General features: G+C 36.2%; 1 protein-coding gene across 1 annotated transcript in view; it reads left to right on the forward strand.

Annotated features, from left to right (window-relative positions):
- The first annotated feature begins 544 nt into the window (after positions 1–544).
- Positions 545–12,877, forward strand: part of LOC123549384 (zinc finger CCHC domain-containing protein 2-like) — a 51,353-nt gene continuing 39,020 nt past the window's right edge. Inside the window, exon 1 of the mRNA XM_053546712.1 lies at positions 545–1,144. Within this exon, the coding sequence (XP_053402687.1) occupies positions 656–1,144 (489 nt within the window). The 5' untranslated portion in view covers positions 545–655. The remainder of the gene's footprint in view (positions 1,145–12,877) is intronic.

Genomic DNA, 12,877 nt, shown 5'->3' on the forward strand with positions numbered 1-12,877 from the left:
TTTAACGTTGCTCAGCGCGCGCGCGTGCATGTGTTTGTGAGTTTATTTATAGTCGCCATCGGTTACCCATATGGGCGACTCCTCCAGAAGACTGTTAGTAATGTTAGTAGGAGGATAGTGCAAGATACAGAAGACGCTCCAATTCCAGAAGTTTCCCTGGTTCTTTAACGTGCCAGGTGTAAAGCATCCATACACGGGACTCTTATCCCAATGTTAGTAAATTTTAGTTGGAGGAGCGGTGGCTCGAACTCACGACCCCTGGTTACGTAATCAAACAGTGTTACCTCTGGACCACTGCTTCTGCTTAACGTTTCCAAAGAAACAACATTTAAAACAGAATTCAAGAATTAATTCATTTTAATTGGTCTATTTACAATCTCATTTTATTTTTGCCAACAATCCATAAACTTTGAGCTATAAGAAGGTAGTATTTCGCCGGCGGTAAGAGGTGTAACTTAGTAACACCGCATAAATTCTAGAACGGAGTAATAACGGAAAATAGTCTGACAATTTGTTCATTGGTTACTTTATAAGGACCCGGATGTTCAGTCGGTTCCTGTAAACTTCTGAATGGAAAATTATTTCGAGGTCAAAACATGAATTTTAACCTGTTTTAACCCAATTGTCAGTGCTTTTATCACTCAATTTTTTTAAAATGGTGTGTAAAGAAGATCTTTGTACGTGGTTCAAAAACCTGAGTCCACACAAAAGGATAGATTATATGTGCGGAATGTTACAAATGTGTCTCCCTATGGAACTACGATTCATAGGGTCATATGTTGAAGACTTAGCAAGGAAAGATTTCCACCAATTGAGGGAATCTGAGGGCAAAGCAAACAATCGTCATGAACTGTCAAAATTTAATGAAACAGATGGCAGAGTGTTTAGAACTAAAATGGCAGTGTACCTTGCTCTCATGCATTCGTCAAACAGAACCTGTTCCAACATTATATTCAGATTGTTGGAAAAACATGTTCGAGAGGCCTTAACTGTGATAGACACTATGGATGTAATAACTGTACACAATATTCTTCTGGTTTTATCAATGGCAATGAATCATCCAGCATTTACTTTCCACCAAAAATCGAGAATGTACGAGTATTACAGAGAAGCTAATGAAGCAGCTGAAAGGATTCTAAATAAGGTATAATGTTATTAATGAAAAAAATTAAACACAGTGTTTTCTAATCTGTTGAGGCTTTTAAATCGCCAGAATTTTTAGACGTTCAGATTGCAATTTACCACCGTTTCGGCGTTTGATGAAAGAGGATGAAATGATTTAAAATTAGCTTGGGAACTTACAAAGCTGCCCAGTCTGGGCATTATAATTTGGTGTCCTGGTTTAGACTGAGTTGTTGTCAAAGGCAGATGAACTTACCTAGTGGGCTTTGGCTTTGTGTTTGACCTAATAGTACTCAGCAAGAGGAAGCACTGACTAGGCTGGAGGGTGGATTAGGCTTGACAAATCTACTCTCCCCCATGCAGTTTTTGAAAGGAAGTGGCTATTCCTACGGTCCCGTAAGAATAGCCTCACAGGCTATTCCTACGGCTCTCCCGTAAGAGGAGTGAAATAGCCCGCAGGTGGCTATTCCTACGGCTCTAAAGACAGTTTTGTATGTCCATCTTGAACTGCATTGTACGGAATTAATTTAAATGGTATATTTTCGAACAAATTGTTTACCTTTTAGTATCACATCGAGAGAGAACTTTGCATGTCAATTTTCAAGAAAAAACAGTTATATATAAGGTGGTTTTGAAACGAAAAACGTATACGGGTGTTGATTTCGCCAGGTTCACTGTATAACGCAGAAATTTTAAATGACAGGCAAAATCAAGATATAAAATTTATAAGTGATATTTTTTAAAGAATCATTTAAGCTTTATTCACGAAAAACGTTTGAGGGTGTTGATTTGGACAGAATTTATATGGGGAAGAAATCTCAAGTAAAAGGCAAATCAAGACATAAAATCTAAAGTGTTGATTACTTTTTAAAAATCCTTTTAAGCTTTTATTAAGTATATATTTCTAACGTGTGCATGCCAATTTCAAGAAAAAATATACTTATACTAAGTATTATTAGAAACGAAAAGTATATACGGGTGTTGATTTTGCCAGATGGTCATCGACATGCAAAATCAAGTCATAAAGTCATAAAGATTACAGGGAGCACTTCAAAATGGTAAAAATTATTATCATTTCATTTCAAACCACAGTTTGTGGTTCCCATATCTTGCCATCCAAATTAATTGCCTTATTTTTCAGTTCACTTAGAGATAATCGTCTTTAAGATATGTAAGTGTTATTTTACATTGTTTTAAAGAAAAGGAAGTAATATTCAAATCACTGAACTTAGCACAAATATCGGTTAAAAACCATAAATTACCGGTATGTTGTTAGGCAAGGTAGAGTTATAATTCTTGCACACTGCACTTCCCCCCAATGTGTTCTATCAGTGTATGAAGTTTGAAGAAAATCCCTCCAGTACTTTTGGGGTTATGCTCCGGACAAATTTTAAGAAAATATGATAAAGGGGAATAACTAAAAAAATAGGCAAGGTAGAGTTATTGTTCTTGCACACTGCACTTCCTCCCAATGTGTTCTATCAGTGTATGAAGTTTGAAGAAAATCCCTCCAGTACTTTTGGAGTTATGCTCCGGACAAAGATCGTTGCGGACGCAAGCACGGACGGAGAGCATTTCTAATATCCCCTTTGCATTTGGCCTCCATTACATGTTCATTATCATTAAGTCACTGTTAAATTTTGATTGGAAGGTAGACCTGTGCATTTTCTTTCGGGTGGTGATCAGATATTCTTGCATTAAGGCTTTCATTGCTGGACAGCTACATATTGTGTGTGAAAATGCTTAACATAACATTGACAGGAAAATGTGTCATTTGATGATTTTCCAGCCTTTCTGGTACTAGAGGAAGAATCCAGGCGCTTGCCAGGCACGTAGGAAGCATTTTTAGAGTGGGGACGGCAGCTAGGGCGGCGTACATTTTGAAAGTCAGCCGACCTATAACAAACCCAGTTCCATAAAATGTTAAACAACGTTTTTTTTTGTGTGTTTTTTTTTTTTAAAAAAAAGTGGTTGTTAAAACCTCAAAAACAACTACAAAACTGCAGGACACAGCTAAAATTGACTCGTTGTCAAAAGATTGATAAGAGAATTAGCTTAATTGGTCAAATTATTGGGAGGGGGCGCCCTGGGCGTGAAACTGAAAAGTAAACAATTTCTTCGAAAATATACCAGTTGAATTAATTCAGTACAATGCAATACAAGGTGGACATGCAAACTGTCTTTAGAGCCGTAGGAATAGCCACCTGCGGGCTATTTCACTTTTCTTACGGGAGAGCCGTAGGAATAGCCTGTGAGGGTATTCTTACGGGACCGTAGGAATAGCCACTTCCTTTTTTTTCTGGCCAATTTGGGGCCAATTTCCCCAAAACTGGGCCCCAATTCCAATGACAAATAGTATGTTTTTTTTCCCCAGTTTCGAAGCTAAAATTCACAAAGTTAAATTTTTCTTACTTTTTTCAACTTTTTTTTACAAGACTGTACCTATGAAACCTTGAAACACGAGACAACATGCCTGCTTAATGTATAATGATCAATTTTATGACAATTTTTTTTTTAAATGTGACATTTTTATAGAAAATGTGACTTTTAACAATTCCCAAATTATGTGTTTTACTACACATTTTTCCCAATTGTAAAGGCCCCGGCTCCATTCCCAAATCAGTGGAAAAAAACACTGCCATGTAAGCTGTGAGTAGAAATCATCTCTAGTCTAGTGGAACTGCTACATAGTACTCGTCTTGTTTTTACTATGGATAAATTAAAACAATTTGAAAAGCAGGACTCTTAAACTTGTGGAAGTTGGAATGATTGTTGCAACTTTAAAATCTGTCATGTTTAATGAATTCCGGCTTAGTTCAGATTGTAGCAGGATGACTGAAAATTCCAGGCAGCTTATTCTGCAGGATGGCTTCCTTTCAGAGAATTTGTAGAGCCCTATCTACAGTTTTAGATTCTGATTTAAATAACATCAATTTCTCTCAACAAAATAAAAAGCCTACTAACTAATTTTTGGAGCATTACCCTTCAAACAAACAATATTTTCAGACCTAAGTCACCTAACCAGACACAAAAATGGTGCAAGTTCATCAAGAAATATGTTATGAACCCGTCTTTTCCAATCCAGTTTTCCATTGAATTGGTATAAATTAAACCATGTATACATATAAATCTAAGGCAAGCCATATAGATAGAAATTTCAAATATTAAACTGCATTAAGTTACAATTATTACAGGACAGACTGTTGAATTGGTAAACAAGTGTGATTGGCATTGGATTTTTATGCCCCCGCCATAAAATGGAGGGGGGCATATAGTGTTACCCCTGTCCGTGTGTGTGTCTGTTTGTTTGTGTGTTCAGGAAAGGGTGGTGTTCATGTCCAGGCCATAACTTTGACATGCATGATCCAGTTTCAGAATAATTTGACACAAATGATAAGCATGGATAGACAATGTGTCATGCGCAAAACCATTTCACTAGCTCAAAGGTCAAGGTGACTCACAGTGCTTGGTTAAACTTAGGCAATTTTCAGTACATATATACTGATAATGTGGTCTATTGTTATTTCTAGAGCTCAAAAAGGGCAAGGTGCTGCCTAAAAGGGGCAGGGTGCTGTCCGAAAGGGGCAGGGTGCTCTTTTAGACGTGAAAGTTATTGTAGCTGTAGTTGCATTCCTAGATATCTATAGTTAATATGTATTCCATTTATCATTGTATCATAGCTTGGTGTTTTTTCTTAACAAATTTGGTGCAGGTAATTCGTATACTCTGACTACAGGGTGCGGTAACTAAAAGTGTGCAGGTATTTAATACCCGCACTCTAGTTACCGCACTGTTGGATAGGAAAGTATGCCAGCATGTCTGGAACAGTAGACAGCGACGTGTATTTTATTGATTTTCTGCTCTAGCATTGTTTATTTTACCTGGCTTTACACATTTGTAAGCAAGGATTTTAGTACTCACAAACTGCTGTATAGACAATGTGGAACGCCTACAACTACATATATGGATGGCTATGATACAAAACAGAAAGAACATTAAAACTCTCGGGTAAACGATTTATACTCGGGGGCTATGCCCCCTCGTACAAATCGTTTACCCTCGAGTTTCAATGCTCTTTCTATTACTTATTGCACACTTAAAAGAAATGTCACAGAATAAAGTGGTAAGTCTTCCCAAAACCAGTAACATAGTTTACAAAGGTTTTTTACTTACTTTATAGTTTAGGTTAAACCATTCAAGCCTTTGTCTTAAAAATGTCACCAAGAATGTCAACTTATTCATATGAATATGAAATAGTGGAGGGCCTCAATGTAAGCTTAATCTTGAAACCAAGATCATGTTGTAAACAACATAGTAAAAGGCCTGTTTCAGGTCACATTGTAAACTGATAATTATCAAAAGTCATGTTGTATTGATCAGGACTTTCACCAATATTTCATTAACAGAAAAGTGCTAAATTTTTACAGTAAGGTTAAAGTTTACTAAAATACATATCCAAAATATACTATCCGGATACTGGTACACTTTCGGAATGTTGTCTGAAAGTAGTTTGTACTCATTTTACATGACCCACTAGGGTAAACCAGAGATAGTTCCTCAAAGTTTGATGTTTCTCATCATAAAAAAATACACCGACAGTCAGCTTTTTTGAAGGAAATATGGAAAAATTGCATACGACATCGGGAGTAATAAGACTCGTGAACGGACATTCAAAACTTACTTTTATTTTCGATATTCATTAAAATTTGTGCATTTTCTAGTTGAAATTACAGTAGAATCAAACTGCGTTGATATATACTTGTTATTATACTAAACAACGGTCTAATTTTAAATTTTGCACAAAGAAATCTGGGGCACTTTTCACGTACTCGGTAATCAGCTGGCCGCTTACGAACGCCTTTTTGACATTACACAGGATCCATACTCTTTATCAGTTAGTTTTAACACTTCATTGATTCTTATTACCTGTGTGCACTTGCTGTGACGTAATTTGCTGATCAAAAATCGTCGAGGCGTGTCAACAGGGAAATGTCGGGATTTAGCAGAAGATCAAAGGCAAGAGGGCGAATTTTAAGGGCAGCGTGGCGGCAGTAAAAAAGGGCAGGGCGGGGCGCCCCGCTGCGTCGCTCTAGAAATAACACTATGGTCTTCGTGTCTGGTCCATAACTTTGACATGCATGGTCTGAATTCAAAATAGTTTGACACAAATGTACAATGTACATGTACTAGATTTTTGCCTACTCCTGGTTGCCTAACCAAAACAGAATGATTTTAGCTTACATAGTTTAAGTATTAAATTTATGAACTTACTTAGCATAGGGAATAACATGAATATTTCATCATACTTGTGATAGATTTTCATCATGACTGACAGTCATATTATTCAGCTGAAATTCATGATAAATGCAAGCTTGTATGGTTATTGTTACCTCCCTTTGTCTGCCTTGGATGCATAATCAATATAGTTTGAAAATGAATTAATTGCAAAATTATACACTGTTTTAAAACATGCATTGATTTAGATTAATGAAATATTCCATTATCTATTTAATGCAAATTTATATAAAACTAGAACTTTTGTTGAAATCCAAGGAAATTTTCTGGAAAGTACTTCATTTCTGATTCTTAAGAGCTTTCAAAAATCCTTAAATATGGTTAAGAATAAGAAGTTCTCAGATTGAGTGATGTTTTGTAGTTTTTATTAACTGCATGAAAACACAAGTCAGGGGTTCCACTAGACCTGAAAACCCAAGAGTCCCAGGACCCTTGGGTCCAAATTTTGAAGGGTCCTTTTTCAAAATACAAGAGTCCTGTCCCAATACATCAATACAATTGACTATATTTTCTTACATAGTAATACTATGTAATAAATAGCTAATAAAACAATAAAACCAAGAACATGTTACAGCATAATAAGTGTCTGTTTCAGGTCATATAACCTCATATTGTAAATTAATATTTATTAAAATTCATATTAATTTGATGAGGTTTTTCTTCAATATTTTTTATTTCTTAACAGAAAAGTGCTAAAACACTGTAAAAATGTATCCAAAACGTACTATCCGGATACTGGTACACTTTCGGAATGTCGTCTGAAATGTTGATTTTGCTCAGTTAACTTGGTCCACTAAAGTAAACCAGAGATAGTTACTCAAATAATGATGCTACTTTTCATTAAAAATTGCATTGAAAGTCAGTTTTTTTAGTGAATTTTGGAAATATTGCAGTATGTCATTGGTTGCAATTAGAATCGTGAACGGACATTCTAAACTTATTTTTGCTTTCCAAATTCATTAAAATTTGTGGATTTTCTTGTTGAAATTAAGGTACGATCACTAAACAATGGTCTAATTTAAAGTTTGCATGAAGAAATCTTGCAGGGCACTTTTCACATGCTCGGTAATCAGCTGGTCGCTTTAATACAGATAATTTAATAATTGGCGCCTTTTTGACAGTACACAATCAATACGCTTTATCAATTAATCTTAACACTTCATTGATTCTCATTACCTATGTGCACTCGCCGTGACGTAACTTGCTGATAAAGAAATATCAGCCAGGCATGTCCACAGGGTAAAGGGCGGGAATCAGCAGAAGATCAAAGGCTGGAGGGCATGACGGCGAGTGTTTATTTTGAATACACGTGTTTATGGTGGACATAGCTTTACTGTAGAAAATGAATGATAAGAGGAAGGATTATCAAAGGAAAATGCCTCCGGGTCCAGAGTGATGCACAAGCAATTATCATGCCGGGTCCTTTGAGCGTCTTTTGAAAATCTCCCGGGTCCAGACCCGGGGTCCCGGCTCAAATGGAACCCATGACAAGTGTTATATCTGTTGGCTATATATTATGTATAGGGGCAAAATATAAGAGGGTCATACTACATTGTAATAGTGGGAGCAAAATACAGGTTCCTCGCTTGCACTTTCGCGTTATGAAGTTGGCACAGATCTAGCATTTTTGGCGTTCTGTTTCTGTCTGTCAGATGGTGTAATTAAAAAAAGAAATTGACTGAAGAAGTTCCAATGGTTGATCAATGTTAACTACAGGGTTCTCTGAAACGCTGAAATTGGCGTCCCTGTACGCATAATTGGTCCCGGTATACGCGTTTTTATTGTAGCTTGGGAGTCCCCGGACGCACGTTTCTGCAGTGAGACGCAATGAAAATTAATTGATTACATAAACCTGCGAATACACAAGGTTTGACTCGAGAGCAAAATATGTGGGCGGAGTTACTCGCTTGTAGGGTTGGATATCGTTAAGGACGAAGCGGTCCGATACCGATACCAACGAAACGATACGGTATTTTTAACGATACCGATACCATGCTTTGTAGTACATTACATAAGCAATGACTTGCTTAGTATTATATATACACCTATGTAAGTAGATATACATGAAAATTTGCTGTGATAAATAAACATTTAAGTCTGTTAATGGAATATTGTATGTATTAGATTATGAAAGAGTAAAAAATAAACATATCTTACAGACTAGTTTTCCAAAATAAAAATCTAGAGCAGATACCTTGCTCACTATGCAATTTAAATCTATGAATACACTCGCTGTAGTAATGCTTTTAAAGCTCAGTACTGTCTAGAACTGTTAAACAGAACACTTATTAGCTTTCAAATTACCCCTCTAACAAGTCAGACTCGTTCTCACTCATGATAATCTTCGACTAGGTTGACTAGTAATGTTTTTAAAGTGAAACACTTTGCAACACATTTTTAATTGAACAGTAACCTTCAAAACACTTGAAACAACCAACATTCCAACAATAACATTATTTCTAATGGTTCGCGAAAACGGATTATTTGTTTACGTAGGTTACAGCTTAGTCTCGTAATTTTTTATTTACATCATTTTTAGCTCATCTGATTTTTTGAAAAAAAAATGATGAGTTATTGTCATCACTTGAGCGGTTGTCGGCGTCTGCGTCTGCGTCGGCGTTGCCTGGTTAAGTTTTATGTTTAGGTCAGCTTTTCTCCTAAACTATCAAAGCTATTGCTTTGAAACTTGGAATACTTGTTCACCATCATAAGCTGACCCTGTATAGCAAGAAACATAACTCCATCTTGCTTTTTGCAAGATTTATGGCCCCTTTTGTACTTAGAAAATATCAGATTTCTTGGTTAAGTTTTATGTTTAGGTCAACTTTTCTCCTAAACTATCATAGCTATTGCTTTGAAACTTGGAATACTTGTTCACCATCATAAGCAGACCCTGTACATCAAGAAACATAACTCCATCTTGCTTTTTGCAAGAATTATTGCCCCTTTTGGACTTAGAAAATCAGTTTTCTTGGTTAAGTTTTATGTTTAGGTCAGCTTTTATCCTAAACTATCAAAGCTATTGCTTTAAAACTTGCAACACTTGTTCACCATCATAAGCTGACCCTGTATAGCAAGCAACATAACTCCATCCTGCTTTTTGCAATAATTATTGCCCCTTTTGGACTTAGAAAATCATTTTCTTGGTTGAGTATTATGTTTAAGTCGACTTTTCTCATAAACTATCAAAGCTATTGCTTTAAAACTTGCAACAGTTTTTCACCATCATAAGTGGACACTGTACATCAAGAAACATAATTCTGTCCTGCTTTTTGCAAGAATGATGGCCCTTTTTAGACTTAGAAAATCGTGGGTAGGACAATATTTCTATTACACAAAAAAAATCAGATGAGCGTCAGCACCCGCAAGGCGGTGCTCTTGTTTTTCATTGGTTTTAAAAGAAAACTGCAAAGAAAGATAGTGTCGTATATTTTGAAATTAAGTATTGGTTTACGTTGTTTAAAACGACGGCAAAAGAAGTATTTCAGGTAATATTTAGCATACGAAACTATTCGCTCGGTTAGCTCTCCATGTCAAGGGAGGTTACTCTGAGCAGTTTCACAGTAAACAGTGTCGATCGAGTTATTACGCTATTTGCTTAAATTTCTGCTTTATTTTGCCGCAGATTTTGTAAGAATTTTGTTTTTACTTTTATGGAAATACCGAAATCGGAACCGGTTCTTTTATGAAACGGTATATACCGGTACTTTTCGAAGTGATTATTCGGTATTGTACCGATACCGGGAACCGGTATCCAACCCTACTCGCTTGTCACTGATAGCCGTGTATAGCCAATCAGCGTTGCCCATTTCCGCTACACCGCGAGGCGGCATATGTATCAGGGTTTCCTCTGGGTCAATTTCACTTTGCGCCAACAAATTTGCCAATCAGGAAAAGTTTGCGCCAGTGGCTCTCAAGTTGGAGCCAATAGTCTGTGATCACTGATGGGCGACATACCATTTTCTTTTTCAATCTCTTTTTCATTTGATTCTTTACAGTAACCATGCAATTTGCTCTTGAACCAGTCTATCCTAATATCACATTAAATCAAAAATAGTTTTTAATCTTCTCAACCATTTTCAAGAACATTTTCTAAACAATAGTAACTGCTCAATCTATAAAATTATCCCTTTATATAGTTTGCCATTTTTAATTATCTCCCTTTAAGGGTCATTTTCACTAAATAGATGTTTTTAAAACATGAATATTTATCCTAATATCACATTGAATCAAAAAAAAGTTTTTAATCTTCTCAACCATTTTCAAGAACATTTACTAAACAAAAGTAATTGCTCAATCTATAAAATTATCCCTTTATATAGTTTGCCATTTTTAATTATCTCCCTTTAATGGTCATTTTCACTAAATAGATGTTTTTAAAACATGAATATTTATCTCTTTATTCTTTTAACTTTTTATTTCAAAATAAGTTTAGGTCATTTATCAAAAACAGTGTTGTTTTATATTATTTTATAGCTTTTGAAAAGCTTTTTAAAATGCTTAAGTTTCATTATATATATAACTAAATTTCTGTTTCCTTTCATACATACTAATGAATAGCGAAAACACCACCTATAGGTATTATAAGCTCTTTGTTTCGAATCTCTGGGGTTGAGCTTTTTAAAATTATCCCCCGTGTATCAATGCTTTACGTTGGGCATGTAAAAGAACCAAAAGAACTGCTTTAGTTCATTTGTATCTCAAAAATTCTCCGATTGAAACTATACGACCGCGACTGAAATTTACGAACGTGTAGATTTATTTAACAACCCTTGTGCAAGATTTATCTATTTACAATCAGAGAATATGTGTATCTTTTGATCGCGCTGTGACGTGTCATTATTTCCGGCATTTTCTCGGTCTCAATTACCATGGCGAATCGGATTGTCATTAAAATAACCTGAAAATTTATCTCGCGTTTTTTGCATCATAAAAATGGTGATGCATTCGACGAAGCACGCAGCTATTATTTCGTTTCATTTGCTTTCGTGTAAGTAGGCAGGGCTAAATTTGGCGAATCAGATTGACTGATAATCGTTCTTGCGTTGAGGAACGCTCTAGTGACTCGGCGAAGTTTTAAATTATGCCCCGAGGTGTAAATCGATATTGACACGTGTATTGTCTTCGTGTAGTGTTAAATATTGGAGAATCCGTTATTGCGTCATTGAGAAAGATCAGAAGATCAGATCGACGATTATCTTGTAGGCGCCAATGAAATTCGCCAATTGAAGATTTTTGGCGCCAGAATTTACATTTTGTCGCATTTGGCGCCATTGGCGACCGACAGTGGGAACCCTGTGTATGATCAGCTCGAATACATGTGACTGTCGGCATGATTGCATAGGTTACAATTTCTAATTGTTAACGACGGATTACGTAGTGTTTGAAGTAACTCCGATTGTTTTCTCACGTACTAATTACCAGGCAGTTTTTAAGAACTTTTTAGAAAAAGTGATAATTAAGTTTAATTATGAATGTCCGAGTAATTTTAAGATGCTGTTGATGTCGGTCTAAGTAATGTGATTATTTTTCTGCAAAATTGAAGGATTTCAAAGAAACTTGACACAAATGTTTACCACACCGAGATGACGTGCAGAGCACATGTTTTGGATTGTTCACTTCAAGGTCAAGGCCACACTTTGGGGTCAAATGTCGTATGACTGTTTCATATATGCTCTGTAACTCTAGAACTGCTTGAAGGATTTTTAGGAAACTTGACACAAATGTTAACCGCATCGAGATGTCGTGCAGAGTGCATGTTTTGGATGGCTCACTTCAAGGTCAAGGTCACACTTAGGGGTCAAAGGTAATACCTTCGGGCATATATTGCTCCGCATTGCTGTGCTCTTGCTTTACCAAGTTACGTTGCAAGTAACTGTATTGAGACTGTTCTAGGCTAACAACAGCAACCAGATGAAATAAGCATCCCTGCTAAACAGAGAAAGGCTTGTATTATTTGTAACTTACTCAAGTACATATAAGTTAGTTTAATTGTATGTCTTTTCATACGTATATCATACGTATAGCATGAAAAAAGCAGTGTACAGTCGAGACTGCCTTAACGACCCCCTGAATTTAGCGACTCCCTGTCATATGCGACCCTATTTTATGCTCCGGATGCAATTTACTATAAAAAGAGTCTGAATTAAGCAACCCCCTGCCTTACGCTACAAGCGACTGAAATCGGGCTCCCGAATCGATATTTAGACCGTTTTCAGCGACTTTGAGACGCTCCCTCACAAGTTTTTACACGATAGAGTTACTGTTCTTTATCTCGCATGAAGTTGTTTGAGACAAGAACTTATTTGTTTACAAAAACTGGCTGATGAAAAACATAAAAAAGAACTGTTTTGACATTTGAACAGCGTGTTAAGGCACTTGAATTGCTCGATTAGGGAAAACCAGCATATAAAGTCGCTGAAGAATTCGGAGTTGGTGCATAAATTAACTTTATTCCTGG

This window comes from Mercenaria mercenaria, chromosome 6, assembly GCF_021730395.1.
Source record: "Mercenaria mercenaria strain notata chromosome 6, MADL_Memer_1, whole genome shotgun sequence".
Taxonomy (NCBI): Eukaryota; Metazoa; Mollusca; class Bivalvia; order Venerida; family Veneridae; genus Mercenaria; species Mercenaria mercenaria.